The 26,319-nt window shown below is 38.5% G+C and overlaps 2 protein-coding genes across 3 annotated transcripts in view; one reads left to right on the forward strand and one right to left on the reverse strand.

Moving 5' to 3' along the window:
- Window positions 1-28: 28 nt before the first annotated feature.
- LOC106136981 (UDP-glucose:glycoprotein glucosyltransferase) lies at window positions 29-15,729 on the forward strand. 2 transcript variants are annotated; one of them, XM_013337700.2, is made up of 28 exons: window positions 29-454; window positions 1,028-1,281; window positions 2,204-2,383; window positions 2,454-2,644; window positions 3,459-3,663; window positions 4,068-4,281; window positions 4,532-4,752; window positions 5,232-5,435; window positions 5,722-5,898; window positions 6,109-6,302; window positions 6,499-6,614; window positions 6,802-6,950; window positions 7,232-7,414; window positions 7,674-7,852; window positions 8,238-8,329; window positions 8,581-8,747; window positions 8,941-9,080; window positions 9,450-9,659; window positions 9,863-10,087; window positions 10,320-10,490; window positions 11,899-12,085; window positions 12,405-12,587; window positions 12,886-12,989; window positions 13,276-13,442; window positions 13,814-13,935; window positions 14,226-14,366; window positions 14,682-14,730; window positions 14,970-15,729. In XM_013337700.2, the coding sequence occupies exons 1-28, from the start codon at window positions 208-210 to the stop codon at window positions 14,999-15,001; spliced, it is 4,704 nt and encodes a 1,567-aa protein (XP_013193154.2). In that variant the 5' UTR covers window positions 29-207; the 3' UTR covers window positions 15,002-15,729. The 2 variants fall into 2 exon arrangements, with proteins under 2 accessions (XP_013193154.2, XP_013193155.2); XM_013337701.2 differs by having other exon boundaries at window positions 11,908-12,085.
- Window positions 15,730-15,904: 175 nt separating this feature from the next.
- LOC106136904 (protein Wnt-11b-2-like) overlaps window positions 15,905-26,319 on the reverse strand; it is a 34,327-nt gene continuing 23,912 nt past the window's right edge. The window contains exons 3-7 of the mRNA XM_013337572.2: window positions 25,050-25,266; window positions 24,676-24,951; window positions 24,124-24,286; window positions 17,345-17,601; window positions 15,905-17,100 (exon numbers count right to left, since the gene is read on the reverse strand). Coding sequence (XP_013193026.2) covers window positions 16,923-17,100; window positions 17,345-17,601; window positions 24,124-24,286; window positions 24,676-24,951; window positions 25,050-25,266 — 1,091 coding nt within the window. The 3' untranslated portion in view covers window positions 15,905-16,922. The remainder of the gene's footprint in view (window positions 17,101-17,344; window positions 17,602-24,123; window positions 24,287-24,675; window positions 24,952-25,049; window positions 25,267-26,319) is intronic.

Here is a 26,319-nt window from a genome sequence, read left to right on the forward strand (position 1 = left end):
CGATTTTTTTTTCACATTCCTAGTGATTTGTCTTTTTGATTTGATTTGAGAGATTGGGATTTTTCGATGAAATTGCAGTAGGTATCTATTTGCAATTTATTTCATGATAACAACGTGATATTTAGATAGGTATTAGTAAAATGTGCTGCGCATAACAGAGTTAATTTAATTATTCCCAAAAATTAGTAAATAACAGTTGGTTAAACCATGCAAGTCACCGGCTGTAGAATATTTTTCGTATGTTTGGCTTGCGTCTTTGTAACTTCAGCTACAAATAATCCGACCAAAAGGGATGAAAGGAAATCAAAGTCAGTAACCTCATTTGTAAGTGCTAAATGGGAGGCAACTCCTATTGTGCTGGAGTTAGCAGAATATCTTGCGGACGAAAATCCTGATTTATTCTGGTCATTTGTTGATGGAATAAACTCATTAACAACTAGCTTGGAAAGTCTGGGTAAGTTTTTTAATTGCACTTGGAATACATATTATATTTATTTATTTATACTTTATTGTTCAAAATACAAATGTGTAGCACGATTGGCAGACAATGAAGCTTTTTTTACCAGTCAACCATTTGGGTCTGAAAGAGAAGTTAAGGTGGGATGGAACTAAATACATATATTTATACAAAATACAAATAATATAATTATAATAATCATACATATAAACAATTTACAAAAATAAATAGATGCCTTGATTACTGAAATTAGTGAGAAGACTTATAGGTATTAAAAACCCTCGTGACTCAAAAGAAACCTGTATATAAACAATATGGAACTAGAATGATTTGGGGATATCCAGATGGACTTCGGAAGTGAACTACAGAGCTGTTAGACCAAAAGAATTAGAGAAAAACCATATAAAAATTTTATATCTAATGAAATATATTTTAATGGAATAGAAATAATCTATTTGTTCCAATAAAATTGGGTTTTATCAATTTGTTAATAAAGTCTTTTCCTATGTTGGGACTAGCTAAGAGTTACCTTGATGAAGTATATTTTATTAATCATAATAAAATTTTCAGAAAATGATAAGCAAATATATGATGCTATCATCGGAGTGGCTAGCACGCTATTGGCTCCTGCACAATTGCGAATGGCAAAGCTTGCATTGTCTATGCATATGACATCACCTACAGTGCACATGTTTGATCAAATTGCAACAAGGGACGGAGCAAAGGATGCCTCCTGCGATGTATTTGTTTCTATAGCCAAAAGGAAAGTATGTGATAATGATGTCTTGAGAGATATCCTCAAAGAATATGATCAGTATAATCCAGTAAGTATTTATTTTAATTGAAATAATTTTTAAAGTGAGAGCAGTCTTTTTATTAAGAAAGTAGTGACCATCTTTAAAGGTTTCCTTTGGAGTACTGTGTATATAGAAAAATGTTTGAGTTGCTCTTTTTTTTACATGCTTAGCACCTCATGCTCTTAATACTTAGGGAGGCTTCACCCCCATAGAATTTCCATTTCCTTTCAAATATTATTTAAATTAGTCCAGTAGTTTTTTAGTTTATTCTTTGCAAACAAAGAAATGAAAGTACATATCTTTACTCTATATAGATATTATATACCATGAGAGTTTCACGAAAAAATATCAGCTGCCTGCCATTCAGAACTGTTTAATTTATGTTCTGTTAAAATTGCACTGGTTCTTCAAGTATCATGTCATTATATTTTACTTCTGGGATCCAAATGCAAAGTTATTTACTTTAATTCTGAAACTAAATTTTTATAATGTCTTACAATAAATTGTATAATGGTTTCTTATTATGCTGTGTGGTTCCAGCACCAATAGAAAACAGAATAGGACCACTCCATCTCTTTCCCATGGATTTTAAAGACTGTTGGCTCTGTTTACTCCACAGGGTTATAGACGTGATTATATGTATGTCTGTTCTTATTGTTACATCTTGTTATTATATTTCAAATACAAATTTATATCTAAGTTGTTTTTTTTATTATATCAAATATATATTACATTATTTTTTTATTTATTTATAATTGCAGGAAGTTTGTAAATTGATCATTGTTTGGGAAGATGTACTGATATTAATCAACCTTTTTTTTTATTGGTACCAGAAAGCTACAGAGGCAACCACAGAGGCGTATGCCTTTGTGTATATATTCTGTCTTGAAGAAGACATGAAGGTCACACTATTCATGATGGCTACACATTGAATTTTTTAATATTTCAGGATATAAACAAGCAAGAGACATATCTTTTAGATCACTCTTATCCCAGCAGTGATAACAGAAGTCTATCAGCCATACTATATGGAGAACTCGGCTTTAAAGAATTTGCTACCAAACATAAGATATTGGCAGCTTATGCTGACAGAGGGGCTATCAACTATGTTGTACGATGGAATGTCAAGGTAAGATTTATCTGGAAGTAACTCTTGTATATTTGAGAAAAAAAAAATATTATGTAAAAATTATTTTCAGCCTAGAGCCAAGCCGAAGTTACGTTTGTCTGGTTACGGAGTAGAATTGCAGTTGAAGAGCACAGAGTACAAGAGCCAAGATGATTCAACTCCCAAAGAGTCTGAGGGTGGCGAGGTACCAACCCCATCTGAGGAAGAAGATGAAAATGATCCACAAAACCAAATAGATGGCTTTAATTTTGCTAGACTTAAGTAAGTTGTTACATAGTTTATTAAATTTAAGCCTATTTATATCTAGTTTCTAGCCTGTCTTTTATGAAAACTAAAAATCTTGGCAACTTAGACTAGAAAAAATATGAATTAATTAGAATTTATATCAATACTTTCTTTACATACATACATACATATCATCACGTCTATATCTTACCCCTTACGGGGTAGACAGAGCCAACAGTCTTGAAAAGACTGAAAGGCCACGTTCAGCTATTTGGCTTAATGATAGCATTGAGATTCGAATAGTGACAGGTTGCTAGCCTGTCGCCTAAAAAAGAATCCCGAGTTTTTGTAAGCCTATCCCTTAGTCGCCTTTTACGACATCCATGGGAAAGAGATGGAGTGGTCCTATTCTTTTTTGTATTGGTGCCGGGAACCACACGACCATACTTTCTTTATTTTATATAATTATGTGATTTTCGTCAGAGTAGAAGTATCTCGATCTCAAACACTCCATCAGTTTTTATGGATGTCATAAGCAATATGCTAATGAAGGTCATTCCAAGTTATTCTGTGTAAATACCTCTTTTACCCACTCATGCTACTTCCACATTTATTCCCTCAAACTTAAGAGATGGCCCTAGGAAAAATATTATATAAATAATGAATTTATGATATTATCTTATTTTTGGTTGTGTTCGTATGATGTAATTTCAAATAATGTCTATAAAGATCTATATTGAATCATGATTATCAACTAAAGTCTTATTCCATGCTCTGCATACTCCGCTGAAGAAAACACAACTACAGAGATTATTCCCAAATAAGTTTAGCACCGAACATTTCCCTTCAGGAACATATTCCCAGCCCTGCGTACTCCGCTGGAGCGGTTCCGGCGGCACCTGTCGGAGTCGAGCGAGGAGCTGGCGCCGCTGAAGGTGTGGCAGATGCAAGCGCTGAGCATGCAAGCCGCGGTGGCCGTGGCCGATGCACACGACGCTGGCGGGGACGAAGCTTTGAAAGTGCTTACGTCTATTGCTCAGAATTTTCCTATGCAGGTATTTGGCATTTGTTTGTTTTAGATTTTCTTGTGTGATTTGACATTGATGTTACTTATAATTGGTCTGCTTTTTATTTTGTCTATTTATTAGAGGAATCCAAACTAAAAAATGTCGAGAGGTGAGCTGAATCAACGCCACGAGGAAGAATATTAGAGAAATCCAACCATTCTGATTACTCAGATTATCAGGGTAATGGACACCAGACTAGATAAGACTGCCTCTGACTGACTGTCTGTCTGCTTTAGGTCAGGCCTCCTCACACTTTGTGGTCATTTGCGGAACTCGGTTAATGTAGAAAAATATTTTGCTAAGCACCACCGAGACAAACGCTAATATTAGCAACTTAATATCCCTTATTAACTTTCATCCCAAACTAATGAAACGATTTTATTTTAACCCAGACAAAGTCACTGATCCACATCAACGTACCACGGTCTTTCCGTGAAGAAGTCCTTTATAACCAGGACGTGTGGGCGTCAGCACTGGGACTCCGGCCCGCGGAGCCCCTGCTGCTGGTGTCGGGCGCGCAGTATGACGCCGAAGAAGTCGATGTAATGGCGCTGTTAGCCGCACTGCGAGAAGATATTGGACCAATGAATACTCTGCATGCGTTAGGTATGTTTTCTTTCTTAGCTTGTTGTTTCTGTGTCGTTCATACTATCCCACCATAACCCATTTACTAACCCTCCGGTTATACGAACCGGAAGTAGAAAGGAATATCATGAGGGGATTGCAGATACTTCAAATATCAAATATATCTCTTGAGAAACATAAAACAAAAACTAGTGTATGTTATAACGTATATTTCACTTTATATGTATATGTCCAAATGCAAAAATTTTTCTCATATCCAATTAATATTTAGGTCTTCCGAAGAAACTGATCAACACTCTAATGTCGCTGGAACTTGGAGAGTCTTACACTTGGGAGGAGTATGGGCTGGACATCCGAGATTCTGCGATCACATGGCTCAACGATATCGAAGCTGATGAGAGGTACCGACGCTGGCCCTCGTCCTACATGGAGCTACTGCGGCCTACTTACCCTGGCATGCTGAGGAATTTGCGCAGGAACATCTATAATTATGTAAGTGGCAGAACAAAATGTATGTATATAGGAAATCGTGTATTTTTATTGAACTTGATATTCTTCTTTCATTTGGTTAAATATTATCGAAGGCAACGTATGGTACTGGCGCTTACCGTTTTCCTGAATGAAGCTTCTACAGCGTATTTTTCTCTGGTCCAGACTGCACTATTGAACCATATCACGGGCAAAAAGCATACTTAGCCTGGCATCCTGAGGAATATGAGGTGGACTGAATTGCAATAGATTGAGAACTGGTTCTTAGTAGTTAACGGGATATAAATATGATATGTCGTGAATTGATTAGGTAAATTATCATTGTACTAGTAGAGTGTAACTATGGTCATAATTATGAAAATAATATATAAAATAGCACGAAATACTATTGTTATAGCTATTTTTAATCGTTTAATTTTGTATTTAAAACCAGGGTCGTTTCAGGTTAAAATTCATAAATTCTTCCCTCTAATTTTCCACAGGTCATAGTAGTGGACCCCACATCGTTCGCATCAGGTCCCCCTATACAACTAGGGGAGACGTTGCTACGACACGCGACTCCAGTCCGAGTGGGCTTGGTGCTAGCACCAGGAACTAACGCTCTCAACGCCGCCGTGAGGTCCGCTTTCAACTACGTGGCGCAGGAGAAGAACTCTAATAAGGAAGCCTTCTATTTTTTGAGTCAGGTTAGTAGACAATTTATTACAAAGTATTGTTAATCTGATGACATTTTCATTTTCTTCTATTTCTTCTTCCATTTTAGGGTCCATCTCTCGGAAGTATGTGAATTCTTGAGATTGTTAAAACTTTAGAATGCAAATGAGTCTTTGAAAGCCTCCAGGACCGATACAAAGAGGTTGCTCGATATCGAGTAACAGTTTATTCATGATTTTGGCATAGACCCAGTTTATTAAACATAATCCCTTTTCCACCAAAGCACTGAGAAAAATAAAAACATTATTATTATTGCAGCTTCTAAACCTGAAAGAAGAGACTCTAACCTTCGACTTGGTGAAGAGTCAGTTGAAGAAGTATGCAAGTTCGAGCGCCAACATCGATGAGATCGTGGCCGAGGACTCAGAGTACAACTTCGGCCATCAGCTGGCTGAGGAGTTTGTGTCCAAGATAGGGGTCAATAAGTATCCACAGGTAACTCTCATATAAGTTATGAACACATGTTCAGTAGTTTGATTAATTCCAACAGGAAGACATAATTTTGTTTTGTAGATATAATTCAGTGATAATAAAGCCCGCACTTTTAATCCGTATTTTAAATAGCAGAAGAAGTGATAGAAATAAATATATTCGACATAGTTGTGACAAGTTTTTGTTAAAGGGATAAAATGGTTATCTACATAGGTGCTGATCAATGGCGTGCCGCTGTGGGAAGAAGGTGCCACGTCAATGACTTCAGTGGAACTGTTAGAGGAGGCGCTAGTGTCGGCTCTGTCTCGGCACACGGCGCGTTTCCAGCGCGCGGTGTTCAGAGGAGAACTGTCAGACTCTGACGACGCGGTGGACTATCTCATGAAGCAACCGCATGTCATGCCTAGGTATGTAATATGAAGGGGATATCTGGATAATAGGAAGTTGTTAGAGGAGGCGCTAGTGTCGCTTATGTCTATGACTCTTCGGAAACTTCGCAAATTATTACACGTTTTAAGCAGTCGTTTTTACACTAAGCTTTTATATATGTGAATTGGTTTCTACGCGCAACTCTCGCAATAATTTATTTCCTCTTGTTGTCAGGTTGAACCGTCGTATTTTGGGATCTGAGACAGCACAGCATTTGGACTTGAATGGTGTTCCTTCGTCAAGTGAACTGTTTGCTGAAGACAAAATACACAGACTCATGCATTTAAGTGGTATAAAATAGTTGTATATTTATGCCTTTTAGTTCAAACCTTACAACCCTTAATTCTATTAAGGCATCCAAACCTTAAAACTGAAATCGAAATCAGCTTTCACTGTCACAATTAATAATGTTTATAGTGTTATGTTCAGCTTTAAGGCTCAATAAAATTTTAAGTAAATAGCGTATTATGTTATCAGGTCGCGACGCTCTGGCTACTGCGTTGCCAGTGTTGAGATACTTCACGAAGCCTGGCAAACCAGATAAGGTCACCCAGACCATCTGGGTCGCGGGAGATCTTAACCATAAACGCTCAAGGGAACTGCTGAGGAATGCCATCACTTTTATGGTAAGAATTGCCTTTTTTTCACGTGTGCTTTTAGATCATCTTACGTTAATTGCGGTACAAACGCGAAATTCACGTGGGTGAATACGCAGGAAACAACGTGCTTGTTTAATCGTATATAATTATAATACTATATGTTTCTTCTTTGTAGAATTCTCGCCACAGAGCCTGATCAGGTATTTAGCTTGTAAGTGCGCAGCATTGTTTCTCCACTTGTGTCGAATAGGTGCTGTCGGGGCAGTTTCATTTTTCGAGACAAATTGTAAATCGTTTTAAATTTACAGCGAGAAACGGGCGGGGTCCGAGTGGCGTTCATACCGAACGTGGAAGGCACCGGAGCCGACCAATCAATGAACAAAGTGGTGCTGGCTGCGGTCACCACGCTGGAGCCCAGCAAGGCCACGAAGTACGTCGCCCAACTGCTGGAGGACGAGGGCTGCCACGAGAGACAGGACTGCGATATCCTGGTCAGTATTACTACTGTCTCGAAACGAAGCTGACACCCTCTCCACATACCAACCAACATCAGAGGAAGCAGGTTGCTCTGCTCGCGATTGTACCCACTCAGTGGGAACTTGTGTTTAGTCTATTAAGTCCAATATTCGAGTCTATGGAGCTTATATGAAGTGCAGAGGTAGCGAGAGATTCTCGTAAGGATCGTATCAAGTCTCTATCTTCTCTATGAAAAAAAGATGTGACAATAACTACGTATTGTTCCGTCCACAGCCAGAACTTGTTCCCGCTTTGAACAAATACGAGTGGGTGCTAAAAGCGTCTCGCGTGCTATGCGCTCGCAGCTTCAAGTTGAGAGCGTCGCAACGCGCGGTTGTACACAACGCGAGGATTGTGGGGCCCTTCGACGATGATGAACAGTTCACGCTTGACGATTTTCTGCTACTAGAGAGGTAAGACATCAAAGTAAACTCCACAAGCATCGGAACAAATTTACTGTTTTAATAATAAGGTGAGACGAGTTTCATATGTTCTTGGCTTAAATATAGCTTACATGACACATATAAACAGTGGAATTCATCGCTCTAGCTTGATGATCACCTTTGTAAAGAGTAAGAGATTGGGAGAGTTTGTGAGTCTCTTGTGTCAACACCAACTAAGATTGGAGAGATTAGTTAATGACAGAAGTGAGCATGTCTCCAACATCCAGTTAACAAAATGCCCTGATAAGATTGAGATTCGTTTAGTAATTTTCCCACGTTGCAGAGCATTTTTTACGAACCCGACCTTAATTGATTACCTTGACATCGTAGCCTTAAATTCTTTTGTTTTGAACAGGTACAGCAACCAAGTGTATGGAGACAAAATATCGGAGGTATTAGACAAAAAGAAGACCTCCAAAAATGAAGTTGTCCAAGACGACGACGATGGTATGTTATTAAAGCATTGATCAAATTAAACCTCTTGAAATTTACATAGATGATTTCAGAACTATAGTCTTAAAATTACTTCATATTGAATGCAAGATCTAAGGTTATTTCGTAATGTTTCTGGAAGTCGTCTCTTACTAGACGTTTTTGTTCTAGGGAATCATACCCTATATCAGCTTTAAACTACCACTATTTTTGAGAGCGTTAGCCGATCCGCCAGTCAGTTTCTTTACAAACATTTCTTTTTTTAGATTCGGAAGAGGAGATTGGCCCGATGAATGTGGAGACGCGGTTGAAGGTGGTCTCAGTGTTGAGCGGGCGCAAGCCTCGCTCGCGTACGGCTATTCCGCCGGGGTTGCGAACAGAACATTCTGTGGTCACGTTACCTCCGACCAACGCCAACGAAGCAGCCGTTGAGGTGAATGACCTTATTGCTTCTTATATTTTTTTAGTTTTATTCTAGTATTTTTTTTGTTGTCTGTTTGCTTTGAAAGTTGAGACAATCAGGCGGATTCAGTTCTCCCCAAAATCAGTATTTTGTTCTACATGTATAAAAGTATCACAATTTCGTTTAGAAACAAATAATTTTATCATTTTGAATTCTTACACAGATCGTAGCCGTATTAGAGCCGGCATCGATAGCCGCACAGCGCCTAGCGCCTTTATTGCTTGTGTTGAGGAAAGTCATCAACTGTCGCATCAAGCTCTTCCTCAACCCGCAGGATAAGAACTCAGACATGCCGCTAAAAAGGTAATCACATCTTACATGCAATGTCTCGAAAATACTAATAAATACGTTCGGCTTGATGTTGTTGATGTAAGATTCAAATAGTGACCGGTATGTAAGATTCAAATAGTGACCGGTATGTAAGATTCAAATAGTGACCGGTTGTCTTAAAGAAGAATCCAAGATTTATGAGCTTGTTCCCAAAATCAGGGAAGGAAAGGACTATATCTTTTTAACATGAATGGCATGAATCAAATGCAACTGAGGAAATAAGCACATTCTTCTAATGCAAGCTGCCACGTTGTTCTAGCAGAGAAGAATAGAGGAAAGGCTTATAAATCTCACAATTACAAATCCAGGTTGATCCCTTTTTAACTCATATATTTTTTGCAGTTTCTACCGTTATGTGTTGGAGCCCGAGCTGACGTTCACGCCGTCCGGGGCGATGAGCGGCGGAGCCCTAGCCCGGTTCTCACGTCTACCGCACGCCCCTCTACTTTCTATGGAACTTAGAACGCCTCCCAATTGGCTGGTAGAATGTGTCAAGTCCGTGTACGACTTAGACAATATCAGGCTTGCAGATGTCGACACCGTTGTGCATAGGTATTCCTTTTTTAAATTGAATAAAAATTAATTTGCGAAGCCCTAATTCTTAAAATTTCATCGCATATTGTCTGACTAATCGGGCCTTCTATTGATTAAAATTTTGAAAAATAAGATAATAAAATGCTATACATAAAAATGTTATACTACACGTCTATATTTTTAAAGAAACGCAACAATACTTATTAACGAACTCTCCACAGCGAATTCGAATTAGAGTACTTGCTTCTGGAAGGCCATGCGTGGGATACGACTCTGGGCACGCCTCCTAGAGGTCTCCAACTGATCCTGGGCACACGTGAGAATCCCGAGCTCATGGACACTATAGTGATGGCCAACCTGGGCTACTTCCAGCTGAAGGCCAACCCGGGCGCCTGGATACTGCGGCTGAGACCTGGACGATCAGATGAAATTTATGAGATTGTTAGGTGAGTGTAGTTTCCCGTTGCAAACCCTAATAAATTCCGGGCCTCTCAACAGTCTTGCTTAATATGATACGAGATGAATCAATAGTCATTTTCCATTCGATATATAGAAGTAGTTAATAGGTTAATAAAACAGAGTCGTTAATAGGATTTTGTTTTATTTATATTCTCTCTATCGAGCCTTATTTTTCTATTCACTGGCGTTGGTATAACATTAAACTGTATTTATGTTTAGTCACGAAAACACGGACACTCCGGCCGGCAGCGAGGACATCCAGGTGCTGATGAGCTCGTTCCGCAGCCACGTGATCAAGCTGCGCGTGCAGAAGAGGCCCGACAAGCAGCACGTGGAACTGCTGGCCGAGGGCGATGACAACTCGGGCGGGATTTGGAACTCTATCGCGAGGTAATTGCCAATAATACACTGAATGTTATTGTTAATGATGTTAAAACACTGCTTTCGGGGGAGACTCTAAAACGGAAACAAGCTTGGTCGCATTATGATTTAAATTTTGAGGTAAGATACGTGCTCACACAGTTATAAATGTTTAATCACGTTAATTGGCTACGGGAAAAGTCTTAATTTGCGTAGAAGCTGCACGTTGATAACAGCTGGACAAATAACATATGGAACTGCTAGCCGTGGGCGATGATAACTAACTCGGGCGTGAATTGGGACTCGATCGCGAGGTAACATTGCATCTCTTATTTGTCATTATATTATTTAGATTTTATGCCGGAAAACTTTATGTATTCTTCAAATTAGGTATCAATCATCTTTGCGTGTTCTCAATTGCACCCTCCGCTACAATGCTGCGGACCTTGTTCTTCGCATCGTAATTTTCCTTCCATTTTGTCTGGTTCGCAGCGAGTTCAGTTTTAAGGCTATTAAAGCACGCGTATATATCATCTTACTCGACGTCAAGCCAGGATATCTTCGGTCTGCCCCTTCTACCCGGCGGAGGTGGCATGGGCAGACATCAGTTCCCCAAATAGTCGGCATGCTTACAAATACGTGGCGGTACCAGCGTAGGCGCTTATCTTGCACTTTGCTATGTCACGGACACGAGAGATGCCGCGGTTAAGAGAGTTCCTCACGCGGTCTCTACGTGAAACTTCTCTCATCCAGCGTAGCATGTAGGTCTCCGTGACACGCAGCTCCGGCTTGTGCCGCTCAAGTAGGTACTGGCCATGTCTCACTGCTATATAATTTTACTGAGTAATTTGTCCCGTATATATGTTTATTTATTTTGATATTTATATAAAACATGACAGGCGTAATGATGGATTTATAGACCTGCCCTTTTAGCCTTACTGGTATTCTAGGGTACCAGGTGATGCCCACCATGTCACGCCTCTTTGCCCATAAAATTTGATGTTGCAGTCGATGTACCTGGTCGCGTAATATAACTCTTCATATAAGTATGTCATAATTAATAAGTTCCAAATAATTAAATAATAAATAAATACTAGAAGAATTACACAGATTGATTTAGCCTTGGAGTAAGTTCGAGACTTGTGTTACAAGATGCTAACCCAACGATACTATATTTTTAATAAATACTTATATACATAAATATCCAATACCCAGGACAATCAGAGAAAGTACGTTTCTTCATCTAGCCCTGGCCGGGATTCGAATCACCTCTGGTGTCACAGACAAGCGCACTACCGCTGCGCTACAGATTACCACACACAGTAACCGTTACCACATCTCTCCGTATTTCTCAGTTTATCTCTCGAATCTTTGTATGTTCTCACTTCTACTAACAAATGTCAGGTCAGGTTATAGAAGAAAATTCAAATTTGTTGAGTTATTTCAGTTCGTTTGGCGGCGGGGAGGAGCAGGAGGTCCAAGACGAAACCATCAACGTGTTCTCCGTGGCTTCCGGACACTTGTACGAAAGATTCCTGAGGATCATGATGCTGTCCGTGCTCAAGAACACCAAGTCGCCCGTCAAGTTTTGGTTCCTGAAGAATTACCTCAGCCCTTCACTCAAGGTACTGTGATAATATCATATTTTATTTATTTCAGCTTCAGTTTGTTTATTTCCGCGCCCAAAGAAAGAGAGAGAGTTGTTAAAAAAATTGGTGAAACATGATGACTTCTTCTGTTACTCCTTGACGAATGTTATGTGATAGTCTGTCTCGATTTGAGCTTTAGTTAAGCAGATGTCTAAAATTTTCGTTTCAAATCAATAACCTACTTTTCTTTTTCAGACCAGACGAAACTTAGCTACTGACTTGATAAGCATAACTATATTATGTAGATATTTACACTGTTAAGATACTATGTATTGATAAAATCCGATTTCCCCAGGACATCCTCCCGTACATGGCCCAGGAGTACGGGTTCGAATACGAGCTGGTTCAGTACCAGTGGCCGCGGTGGCTGCAACGACAACGCGACCGCCAGCGCACCATCTGGGGGTACAAGATTCTGTTCCTCGATGTTCTCTTTCCGCTGCACGTCAAGAAGATCATATTCGTCGATGCTGATCAGGTGAATTTCAATCTTCTGCGTGTTAGACTTTGTATTCCATCTCTTGATTGTTCTCTTAATTTCAAAATAACATAATATGGTATTTATATATTAATTGCTAGGATTTGATTTTCTAATCAGGTGGTGGGAAGCCTTTCGAATACTTGTGTATACCTACACGTTTACGAACTCCAGTGTTGTCGTCAATGCCTGATTCTGAGCTCCTAACTTCCTGATATGAAATCAACTTTAAAGTGATGTAACCAAAAGTATAGCTATCTGTAATAAATATAATGTGAAAAAAAAAACTGTGTTCCAGATTGTTCGAGCAGACTTGAAAGAGTTGGTCGAATTGGACTTGGGCGGAGCTCCTTACGGTTACACCCCGTTCTGTGATAGTAGAAAAGAGATGGAGGGATTCCGGTAAGTTTAATTGATTCGAAGATTAGAGCTGAATTTGTGTAAAAAATGTATAAATAATATTTATTAGCACTGGACTATGTCCGGGAAAAAGAGATTATCGCAGACTCTCTTGTTTGTAACACCAACATTTTGTTAAGAAGCTGCTTTTTATCTTTTCTGAACTTTTTAATCGTACAATAAGTAAATCTTAACCCCGTCATGTCATTGCCTTATGTGGGCTGACGCATCAGTATTGTCTGCTATCAACTGTGTATATATCTACAAATGTACCCCTATCCGTGTTAAGGTTTTGGAAACAAGGTTACTGGCGTAACCATTTGCAAGGGCGTAGCTACCACATCAGTGCTCTGTACGTGGTGGATCTCAAGCGGTTCCGACGGATCGCTGCAGGAGACAGGTTGAGGGGACAGTACCAAGCGCTCAGCCAGGACCCCAACAGTCTCTCTAACTTGGGTGAGTAATGTGCCTTGAAGAGGTTTAAGAAGCAGAACTGGTAGGTGAAATACTGGTAAGATCGGACCTATCACATCACTGCCGGAGATAGATTCCAACAGACTTTTGAACATAGATGAGTTACCTCCAAATAACCAGTGCAGAGTTTGTTTGTACCTCCTCCACAATATATAGCTTCAAATATAAGAAGACAGGAACCAAAAATCTTTCAAACTAAGGCATCTATCTTTTCATGTAGATAAACTCTTTGTAATTTAGTCGTTGTCATGCACTCTTTTTTTCTCTCTCTCTCATCATAGCGCATTCCCATACCATTATAGACGACATAGACAACTTAAAATTCATCATTCATCGTTTATAATCTCTTGCAGACCAAGACTTACCGAATAACATGATCCACCAAGTGGCGATTAAGTCGCTGCCACAGGAGTGGCTCTGGTGCGAGACCTGGTGTGATGAGAATTCCAAGAAATACGCCAAGACTATTGATTTGGTATGTTTTTGTTTGTATCTTAAATATTGAATTCGATTTATTGATTGAAAATGTTGTTGGTGTACCTTTTTCTGCTTATGTAATCAGGATTTCCCATATAGATATAACTAGATTGTAATCAATAAATGTTTATCAACATCAAATCTCATTCGTAAAATACATTAATGTTCACAAATATGTTTGTCAAATCGAAATTGAGATATAACAATAGACAAATAAAAACCTTAAAAAATTGTTTATATTTGGTCAACGTGTTTAGCGAGGTATTCCTAAGCGATGTTATTTCACAGTGCAACAACCCAATGACAAAAGAAGCCAAGTTATCAGCCGCCATGCGAATCGTGCCCGAATGGAAGACATACGACGAGGAGATCCGCGCGCTGCAGGCCAGGGTTCGGCGGGGACTGTATCACACCACTGATGCTGAACAGGTACAACAATTCAAAATAAATAGTTCTATTTTCTCCATTTTATATTTTGGTTACTTGTTCAAATAGCCGTTTCCCACTCGATAAGGTATTTCGGTGTGTGTGTTTCGGCTGATTGCGATCAACCATGAATTGACTTTTTGCTACGCTTTTATAAGCTTGGGTTGTTTGATTGCATTATAATAATAATTTTTAAAGTAACATACATAAGAACACAATGTACCAATAAATGACACAATTGAATATTGAGCGAATACGAGTAGATATAAGATATCTTTGCCCACATTAGACTTAACTTTTTGATTTTATTTTTTATAGGAAATCGACAGTGCCCACCATGACGATATTCCACATGAAAGCAAAATAGGTGCGTATTATTTTTCGATATAACCTTCACTCATGTCTACTTGTCACTATTATTGTATTATTTACTTAAAATGGCTTTTGCACATCAAGGTTAACATCACGTCTACCGGTTCGAACTAGTTTATTTTTGAACGATTGTTTGCCATTTCAGATTAAATTAACATGAAAATTTAAATATACACAGTATAAATATCTAACGCAATTTACAACACGATTAAGAAAATCTGTTTTACTTTTCAGAAAAAGATCATGATCAACACACGGAGTTATGATCAACTAAAAGGATAACACATTTTAGTTGACTTTTTGTTAGGCTTTATTACAATTAAAGTGACAGCCAAAAATGTGCTACCAGTGAGTATGTGTAGGTGCTCAATTCTTAAAGGAGGGATAAGTTGAATGAGTTGTTTAATATTAAGAAAAAATGGTGCGTGTGCCATCTTTTTTCATATGCTGTGAAATTAAAGGTTGTTCTGTATGTGAGTATGGACGAAGAAGATATAACACCGAATACTTCTTGTTATTTACTTTGCCTCTATGATTGTATACTTTTTCCTACCAATGGCTAATTAGTGCAATTTTCTGGATAATTAAATGATGAATATGTTAAAGTGATATTATGTTTTAAAATAATATGAGGGATGTACTGTATTTCGTTTTTTTTATAAATCAATTTTTATAATGTTCATTGAATCAAATCTTCATTTTTCTTTTGTGATAATTTTCCTTATTGTATGATTCCATTATACATACTTAGATTAAGGATAATTGTCCCAGATCTCATTTAGGGTCTCCACAGTTTGCTTTAATAATATTGTATCCAGTTAAGGCAGTTTGATTTATATGTTAGCTAACGAAACACTAAAATTCTATAAGAATTACTTAGATGATTTGTTATATATTTTTCTCTGAAATCTAACTGATTATTAATAAGCGCTAGATTGTCACCCAACAAATCACTAATGGTGCATTTCTGTAAATATAACATCTTCACACGTAATACTGTTTTTATTTGTATCCCACGAAACGTATTTCCACATTGCTATTTTAGGTATTCACTAACTTTCGGAGTAATTAAACAGCCATTACTTCTAAGTACGAATTTTATTTACAACAAATTATTATAAATTAATTAAACACTAAACATCTCTCAATAAAAGAAAGACATCTACGGTACTAGATCCTACATTATTTGACGATGAAAAACATGAATTACTTTATTTAATTACAAGAAAGTTCTAAAGGCTGGTTTCTTCTAAACATACATATATACAGAATATTTAGTGCAAAAAAAGCTCCGTATGTAGCGTCACATTTTCAGAGTATTCTTATTTAAAACACATTATTGTCAGACAAATGCTAAACTATAAATATCTAAATAAATAGTCCAAACACTATTCTAAGTACAGCGATATAAAGCTACTTCATTAATACGAGTATGTCATCCGCTATCAAGCTTACTCCCTAATTATACTAGAACTACGAGCGATAATAAATTTTTACATCATATTGAGTAAATTTTAAATGACTAGTTGACGTGTCTATTTGTAACCACAGAGCATAGTTGTATATTATCTTTGGCAAGGAAAGTGCGCAAAATAAACTTTTACTTGTTGACACTAGAATATATAAATAAATATGCGTGTAGAATAATGAGTATTAAGGTAGCGAACTCAGATCTGTGAAATATTTACACATTCCTAGCATGTTTCTCACAAACTAAAAAGTTAAATATCCATATTTTCGCAATCTTCGCAAAGTTAAAATTAAACTTTCTATGAATTCCAATTTGTAAAGACAGTTCACATCAATGAAATTATGTATGTGTAAAATGAGTGTCTGAGTGTCTTAATTTCTTACTTGCTGAAGTTGCAAGGATATTGGTCTTGTTGCAGCTGATTCAATCTTTGATTTCAATGTGATCTCTGGGTATCGTACAACGGTCGTAGGTATTTATTCCAATGTTTGCTGCATGTCGAATAAGTAGTGCTCCTTGGCTATCCTGTGTTTATACATATATCCAGGGTATACGTACACAGAATTTGAAAAAACCTCGTGGCTGAAGAATCTGTAAATGCAGTACCCAGGCGCACTTTTGAGTAGCAGTCGCAAAATTAAAGATAGCCATAATGGTTGCGAATCTTCGTCGAGGACTGACACTGTAAGAAGCTGCATATCTCGAGTAAGTAGGTGTTAGTTGCAGTAGTGTTCCTCTGTGGTGAGCCTGCAAAGCTGGCAGTCGACGCGGCAGCACCAGTGGTAGCGGCAGTGGCAGCGCTCCAGCCGCGACGAGCGCACGGCGCGCCGTCCGCGCCCGCAGCACAGGCGACCGCAACCGCCCGCGGCAGATCCCAGGCTGGCGTTGCATTGTCTGCAGGGCACGATTTATATCGATATTAGATTGTAAACGATACAATGAAGCTCATAATATTGATTTGCATTCTAAGCAAAGCTTTGTTGACCTTAATGAAATAGTTTAACTCCTTTTAAACCCAAATATTTTCTTACAAGCCACTTTAATTAAAGTGAAGGATAAACGCAGCTTGCATTTGCTCTGCATTATATTTTTTAAGAAGAATCTTTAATTTGAATATTAATAATACAACAATGCCTACCTTCCATGGGTTCCCAACGATCCAGCGGCGGGGTCAGGCTCGCAATAATCCGGGCTGGGCGTGACATAGCGCAGCCTCGGTTTGGCGCGCCGTGCTTGCCTCCGGCGGGGTTTGAGCGGACCGGCGCGTGCGGTCTCCGCCGCGAGCGCGGCCGCCACTCGCGCCAGCGGCGGCAGCGCGCGCCAGCACGTACGCACCGAGCATGATCCAGACACTCCGTGGCATGTGCATTTGGTTCGCATGCCGTTTGATATCGCCTGAATTAATCCATAAGTTTAATTTAGGAATCATAAGTTTAAATATGTGATGTTCAAATCTTTTACTCAATTATTACCTACATAAAATATAAAAAGACGAGTAGGTTAGTATAACACTTAATGCTACAACAATGTAAATGTATGAACCTAAGAAATATTAAAACACAACTAGACAAGAGTATATCGAGCCAAGGCAGCTTGAATGAAACTCAGACTCCCGGAACGAAGACATTTATTTAAAAATCACCTTTCTATTTATGTTTGTATCAAAACAAAACCATATCGCGTTTCAAAACGGGATAACGCCATCTATTATTATAAAATTAAACTAAACTTATACATATATTAAAACCAAAATTAGACATATCGCCCACCAAGGACATTTAGTCCTTCACAAACTGAAAAACATAAATCAAACTTAACTTGCACAACACGTGTTTACTTTAACATCCTAAATGTATGTATGTGCATCTATCATCGGCTAATACAAAGCATGTCAATAGCAAACAAAAATCTATCAAAAAAGTAAATATTTGTCCAAATCATTTACAAATCAAAATTAACTATCTTCTTCAATCAAGTAACATTTAAATTAAGTAGTGGACTGTAAACACTATGTATGTAGCACTTGGCAAAAAGTAATAATCATGTTAACGTTCTTGAGAAAGGAAACAAAACAATATACTTCATAAAATGTAAAAATACAAATTTCTAAAAACAAATTTACAAATCATGTTCATCATTAACTGGTAAAGGGCAAAGTTTTGAAATTGGACGTTGAATAAGAGAATTTTTATAACGTAATGTAACTACTCTTGTTAAATTATCTTTACCAGAATGCACATCTTCGATCTTGCCGTATAACCATTTGGTAGGTGGCAAATTATCTTCACACACTTATACTGTGTCACCTGACCTCAGTTGTAGAGATCTAGTTTTCCATTTATATATTTGTAGAAATCACAAGTTACAGGTTAACTTTTGTCCTTCGTGAAATGGTTTATGATGGGCATCGGCTACTAAGAGTTTAGCCAAATGTGATTCGCCTGACACTATAAATGGGTGATTGCTACAATCAGGTAAGTTAGATTTTTCTATTCTTCCTCCAACCCTCAATAATCCATTCTTATCTATATACGGATTAAGTGTAGACAATTTACTTTTCTTACTAACATTTTTATTTTTCAGGAGCATGCTGATTTCATCGGCAAACCAACGACGTTGATGCTGAAGTATGCAACAGGTAAGTGATTCCTGGATCTCCTTGGCGGTAAGATAAGGTAAGTGTTTGGATTCTTCAGAAGTGGTATTTTTTAGATGTAGAAATCTCCTGCAATAAGCTATTACCCTTATTAGTTTCCGTAAGCTTGAAAATCTAGAACAAATATCCTCTATTTCTTCAAAGTTTTTGACACAAGTAGTATGGACTTTAAGGTGACGCTTCTCTAACTCTGTCTTGGTGCAAATGGAACGTGGTTTGACATAATCAATTTTGCTATTTTGTAACCAGCTTGGACCATTCTTCCACAACGAGTTCTCTAGAAACTCTGACGGTGACATACCACGTGACGCACAATCGGCAGGATTTTCCTTTGTCGAAACATATGACCACTGCGTAGCATTAATTAAGGTAAGTATTTCTGAAGTCCTGTTGGCGACAAAAGTCTTCCAACGACTTGGATGGTCGGACAACCAAGCTAACACGATCGTAGAGTCCGTCCAAGCATGTATATCTGACTTATTGATGTTCAGTGTTTCAGATACTTCCAGAAGTAGTTTAGTAACTAGAACAGCAGCGCACAACTCAAGTCGCGGGATGGATATCTGCGTGATGGGTGCTACTTTCGTCTTAGCGATTACCAGGTGAGTATAAACTTCATTTTCCATAGTAACGCAACGAATATAAACCACAGCAGCATAGCCTGCATTAGAAGCGTCACTAAACCCGTGTAACTCCACTTTGATATCACTTTTCTTCTTGCGGACCCATCTCGGAATATGAAATAATTCTAGCTTCGGTAATTCCTTGCGATATTGTGACCACTCTTGTATCAGCTCCTCTGGCAATTTATAATCCCAGTCCAGTCCAGCAATCCATAGCTTCTGGATGAAGATCTTTGCTATAATAACACACGGAGCTATCCACCCGAGTGGATCATATAGTCGACAGATTTCACTAATCACTTTGCGTTTTGTTTCAGGAGCAGGGGCATCAGAAGAAATCTTGATGTTATAACCAAACTCATCTGTGCGGCGATTCCAAGCAATACCTACAATTTTAGTAACATCATCCTCTTTAAACTCTCTTTCTGTATCTGTTTCTGTACCACCTAGTACTCCTATTTTATTACATGTCCACTTCTGCAATTGAAATCCACCTTTATTTAGCAATTCATTCATTTCTTTATAAATCTTAACCGCTTCTTCTTCATTTTCAGCGCCGGTGAGAAGATCGTCCATGTAGAAATCTGATAGAACTCTACTTGCCGCGTGCGGGAAATTACGACCTTCATCTACAGCTACTTGTTGCATTGCTTTAACAGCTAAATAAGTAGCGCATGAAGTGCCGAAAGTGACAGTCAGAAGACGATAGTCACGTATAATACCCTCTTCAGATCGCCATACAATCCGCTGAAAATCGGTATGTCTTGCAGCTACGTTCACTTGTCGATACATTTTTATGATATCAGCAGTGAGACATATGGGGTGTGAACGCCAACGCATTATCAAGTGGCGTAATTCCATTTGTAAGGTTGGACCAACCTTCAATGTATCATTTAAGGATAATCCATTAGCGCTTCTATCAGCGGCATTAAAAACCACTCTGGTTTTTGTTGTTGTTCTATCCATACGAACAACCGCATGATGTGGTAACCATACCTTACCCTCCATATTTGATGACTCATCATCAACAATCTCCATATGACCAAGTTTCAAATATTCATCTATTACCTCAGAATAATTGTTCTTTAATGTGCTATTCTTATCCAATCTCTTTTCTAGACCAAACAAACGTTTCACAGCGACGGACCTTGTATCACCGTAGTCTCGACGAACATTTGGACGAAACGGCAACTCCACTACATAACGACCAGTCTCATCTCTGCAAGTTGTGGCGTTGAAATGATCTTCACAATCCTGTTCTTCTTGAGTTAATATCTTTTTGTTTGGACAAGGTTCAGATTCGATTTCCCAAAATTTCTTGATTAGTTCATTCTCTTCTAACTGGATATGAAAGCTCATTATAATGTTGTGACATGTAGATTCTTCATTATCATAGCCGTCAACCTGACCCGACAACACCCATCCAAGGTAAGTATCCTGTGCAATAATCAAATCATTAGGACTTTTAATCAATCCCCTTTTCAGGATAGCGCAATACACCTCGGAGCCTAAGAGAACATCAATTCTATTAGGCGAATTATACTGCGGATCAGCCAAACTGATGCGGCCAAGTTCAGTCCATCTGGGTGGAGTGAACTTCCTTTGTGGTAACACTGTAGTCACCGTTTGAAGGACGTGAGCCTTCACTTGCAACTTAAAGGTTGGGTCACAGAGTGACTGAATCGTGACCTTAACCACATATTTTGAGGTTAAGCCACTCTGACCACCACCCAATCCTGAAATACTAATTTTCTCAGCAACTTTATTCAACCGTAATAACTGTACAGCTGCTTCCGATATAAAAGATGCTTGTGATCCTTGATCCAGCAGAGCTCTTAATATCAGAGGAGAACCATTTCTTGACTCAGCCTTTACCAAGGCTGTAGCTAATAAGGTTTGGCTTGAAACCTTTCCTGTCACAAAATGGCTTGTAATGCTTGTGGTCTGGTTCATGTCAATAGACGGTTCCGGTTGACTTTGTTCAGTTTCTGCCTGCTCGGTAGCTACCGCTACTGTTGGTGAGTTGTTTCCATGAAGAAGTGTGTGGTGCTTTCTCTTGCAGATCCGACATCTCGTAGAACCACGACAGGTTTTCGCTGAGTGGCCACTGCCGAGACAATTGAAACAAAGTTGAAGATTTTTAACAATATTCTGACGGCTAGGGATTTCTTCGCTAATAAACTTACTACATGAATAAATCTTATGATTTTCATTACAATGAGGGCAGGTAGACATTGAAATAGTGTGCAAGACTTTAGGTTGTGTATGATTAGGACATGACTTAGACTTACTTTTAGTGGGCTCAACAAACTCTAACGCGCGGTAACGTGATTCTATGAAATCTTTGAATAAACAATAGGAAGGCAAATCTACACTACAATTATTAATATGAATTTCCCATTGTTTTCTAGTATCAGCGTCCAATTTCTGACTTACAATATAAATTATAATTACATCCCATGTATCGACTTTAATATCTAAGTTAGTCAGCTCATGAATACAATCGGAAGTTGAATCTAACAAATCTTTCAACCCTTGAGCCGACTCGCAACTCATGGACTTTTGGTTAAACAAACGCTTTAGAATACAATTAGATAAATACCTCTTATTATCATATCTACTTTGTAACAAATCCCAACACTTTTTATAGTTATCATGCGTAATTGGAATGTGTTTAATTAACTGTTCAGCTTCACCTCTTACTTGCGTCTTCAGATAATGTAGTCGCTGAACGTCGTCGAGTGCACAGTTGTTATGGATGAGAGACGTAAACAAATCCTTGAAAGACGACCATTCGGTATACTTGCCACTGAAAACTGGTATAGTAATCTTCGGTAATCTTACAAGTGATTCTTTATTCTTGTCTGAATTCTCTTTCAAACTCGATGACGCGGTAGACACATTCGGTGATAAGGCTTTCAGTGCAGATTTCAACTCGGTTTTATAACTCAAATACATTTCATAGCCTATATTGTATATGTCACTTTCTATATAACCTTCAGTATCTTCATATGTAGCTATAATGTATTCATGCTTGTCAGAGAATTTATCTATAATTGTTTCCAAACTTTCTAATCGCGTCAAAACATAAGATTCAGTAATTCTTTCTTTCGGAGCCTTCTTAAAATTACTTCTTCCCTTTTCTATTTGACTGAATAATTGTTTCATTACTCTTATACAGCCCTCCATGATTGACAGATGTAATTATAAATGTCACCAATTATTTTTTCAAAATTTGTCTATGTTCTGTTTTTTATTGATCAAAATTTTCTAAGTGTTTGGACTTTTTTTGTCACCGTTATGAAATCGGGCATAGATTCCTCGTCTCGTCACTTTTTACCGAATTATTCTAAGTCCCACAATCTACACAATGAAATTTTACAAGTCCCACTACTTCTATCTTGAAATTTTCTAAGTCTTTACACAGTTAAAAGTACTTACAGCTTTTCTTGCTCACTTACTGCACTTCACTGTACTAGCCGACAGATGGCGCTTCATGCACCTGATCTTCTTTGGATTGGTTCCACACCACCTAGCTTCACTCTATACTTAGGAAACTGCCAAATGCTTCACATTCTTCAAAATGTATCCGACTCGTTAGGACCCTTAGACAAGAGTATATCGAGCCAAGGCAGCTTGAATGAAACTCAGACTCCCGGAACGAAGACATTTATTTAAAAATCACCTTTCTATTTATGTTTGTATCAAAACAAAACCATATCGCGTTTCAAAACGGGATAACGCCATCTATTATTATAAAATTAAACTAAACTTATACATATATTAAAACCAAAATTAGACAACAACAATAAATTATAAAACATTTATTGGATTTAGAAGAATATGTTCAATGGCGGACTTATCCCAATCGGTATTTCTTCCAGTCAACCAAAAACATTATATTATGCCACAACACATGTGCGTAATACCAACCGGAAGTACAGCAATGGGGGTCGTTATTGCCCTATCTATCTTATGATCTTACAAACATCTAAGAAATGTCTTGTAGAAGATATTTGTTTGGTTTATTTATTACAAACAGTTGTTGCTAGGTACCTACTCAGAAATAGCAGAAGAAGGACGTCATGTAGTGTATCAGTTACTTTCTTAAAAATGCAAACAATTTATTGCAATATTTTTTACTACTTTGATCGTAGATTTGAAAGTCGCACCTTTTAAAAATGTATTTTGTACTTGGTTGTACCTATTTAAAGACTAAATGAAAATTGGCCAAGTGCTTTTCTGGTGACGCTCAATGTAGGAAGAGTATTTTCGAGGCTTAAATTCCGTGTGCTTTTCTATCATTAATATCTTTAATAAATCATTAAAGCACATCTTTAGGTATAGCTCTTGCCTACTGCTTCGGTCACTTAGTCAGTTTTTTTCCCAAAAATCATCCGTTACATTACTTTTGTTGGATTAAAATATGTATCTCAACCTAACCCAATGTTATTTTGTCTCCTCTTCACGTGTTCCAACTTACCGTCCGCCACTGTGCTTCGGGGCTTGGAGTCCACAACGCTATATTTTTATCAGTACTAATTCAAAAAACTTAACTTCATGAAAGGTGGTCTATGTATATATATTAATATATAAATTATATATTAATATATAAATAGATGTATTATTGTTACATACCTTTCTACCAAATCGATAGTTGAGCAGATTAGCGGAAGCGATGAGAGGTCGCAGACGCTCGAGACGCGTGCGCAGGTCCACTTGAGGGTCGAAGCGAGGGTCGTCGGCCGCCATGCGGTACTCTATATTGCGGTAGCGGGAACCGCGTTCTTCGTATTCGTATCTGTACATGTAACAGTCATTCTTCATCATTAGGTATTTATTCGTGTATTAGGTCATTACTCAGTGTTATATAAATTTGTGATTTACTCATAGAAATTGGAGTAATAATGACAATAGAATTTCCATATTGATGTCGTCACGAATGTAGTCGACGCCTTGTATCGCACTGCAAATTTTTGCGCAGTTGTAAAGTTGTTAAATAAATCTCTGAATTAGGATTCAGTATAAAAAGTAAGATATAGTGTCATATTCATTTATATTATTCTGAAACCTATAATTACATCGTAAATGTATTTCAAAATTAAACGAATGTAGAGTGCACAAGTCGAAATTAAAATTAATTAATTCAATATATCTACATTCTACGAAACGAATAGGCAATCAAAATACCTATCTCTGAATCGTTTCCTGGTGGGTCTCCCGCGGCGCGGCGATCGAGGCAGTCTTTTGCGGCCGCGGCGGCCTTTCTTCCCCGTCTTCGGAGGCATTGTGGTGTTCGGCGGTTCAGGTTGATCGTCCACTAGTATCACCACGGGGGGCAAGGTCGTCGGCTCCAGAGAAATCGTCGTAGTCTCCTCGGTAGTCGTTGTATCAACCTCTATAGCGTCTTCGATCCTACCATCTCGAACGTCGATCTCGTGAGCGTCGAGGAACTGTTTTGCAAACCTGACGATAAAGGAGTTTTTAAAGCGACATAATACTACGTATACTACCTATATACTTGTTTATTTCAAATATTTTACCGACTTGAATAGAAAAGTTACCTTTCTGCCCACTGGTAGTTATCACTGCAGCCACCCCACTTGAATCTAGTATGTGGTTCAGCTGGTGTGATTTGAGCTTGCCTCGGCGGGCGTGGTGGAGCTCTAGGAGGGGCTGCACAAGAACAGGCAGGCAGCGAGCCCGCGGCGCACGCTCTTGCCACCGACCAAGCAAGAGCCGCCGCTGAAATCGCGTACACGTACGCCTGCTCCCGAGTGCCTGCAGAGAAAATAGCCATCAGTCGTGGACAATCTAATCGCAATCATGATAACGCCCGCACGCATCCTCGGCCAGCTTAACAATGGTCCGGAGCCGGCTTATCACAGGGAATATCAGCGACGATCGCGCGTGAGTGCACCGCTCACGTTATCGCTGACGTCCCCCTCCGGGCGCCAGCTCCCCCCTCCCCACCCCCCGCATGTTCCACGCTTGATTCATGCGTGTAATTAAATCTTTTGTCCGCCGCTCTGAAGTCCGACCCTTGCCGTTGATCGCATTGTAAGGCGAACCTCTGATAACATTCCTTTAAGAGACTAAGATCGCTTTTCCCAAGAAAAGTCACGTTTCATCAATAGGGATTTGCAGACTTATTTATTTTATGTTCCCATATCTAAATCAGTCTGATAAAAGAAAACAAATTTAAGTTTTTAATTTGAACGACTCAGTGCAACTGCGGGGTCAATGTGTGTCATAGTATTAATAAAGAACGATAATAGGCAAAGAAAATAATTCTATTTTACAATTTTGAATTCCCCTCAATTAACATTTCACCATAAAGCTCCATAAGTTATTATTGCGGTGGTGAATAAAAAAAATCTATTATTATACATACTAAAGTAGGTAGTGTCTATTCAATTAACATATTTACAATAGCAAATTTTAAACGGTCTGAAAAATAGACAATCACTAAAATAGGCAGTTAAGTCTTAATGAAAAGTTATTCGCCTTTCATTACCGCAACAACCGCAGACGTTATTCGCTTCGTAAAACTTTTAATTAAAATGTATCAAGCCGGGAGCACTCCAAAGATTCCTAACAGTTTTGTTTGTAGCCGACAACGTTCCGTGTCAATTAATTTCCTAAAGTGGGTAGACGCTCCAAGTGGTGACCAAAAACAATGCGCCGTATTTCGTTCGTAGCAGACATCCGGTCGTAGCACTCGTAGCCGCCGTCGTAGAGCTAGCGTAGCGCACTCCCTGCCAACTGCACAATGTCGCCAACCATACTAAAACTAGAAAAACTTCGCTATTGTTTGGCCTCTGTTCTATTTCT

Source organism: Amyelois transitella, chromosome 4 (assembly GCF_032362555.1).
Source record: "Amyelois transitella isolate CPQ chromosome 4, ilAmyTran1.1, whole genome shotgun sequence".
NCBI lineage: Eukaryota > Metazoa > Arthropoda > Insecta > Lepidoptera > Pyralidae > Amyelois > Amyelois transitella.

Coding starts and splice junctions, on each gene's coding strand:
- LOC106136981 (XM_013337700.2), top strand. CDS start 208: ATGCAAGTCACCGGCTGTAGAATATTTTTCGTATGTTTGGCTTGCGTC. Junction 2,384..2,453: donor TTGTACGATGGAATGTCAAG/GTAAGATTTATC, acceptor AATTATTTTCAG/CCTAGAGCCAAGCCGAAGTT. Junction 4,282..4,531: donor GAATACTCTGCATGCGTTAG/GTATGTTTTCTT, acceptor ATTAATATTTAG/GTCTTCCGAAGAAACTGATC.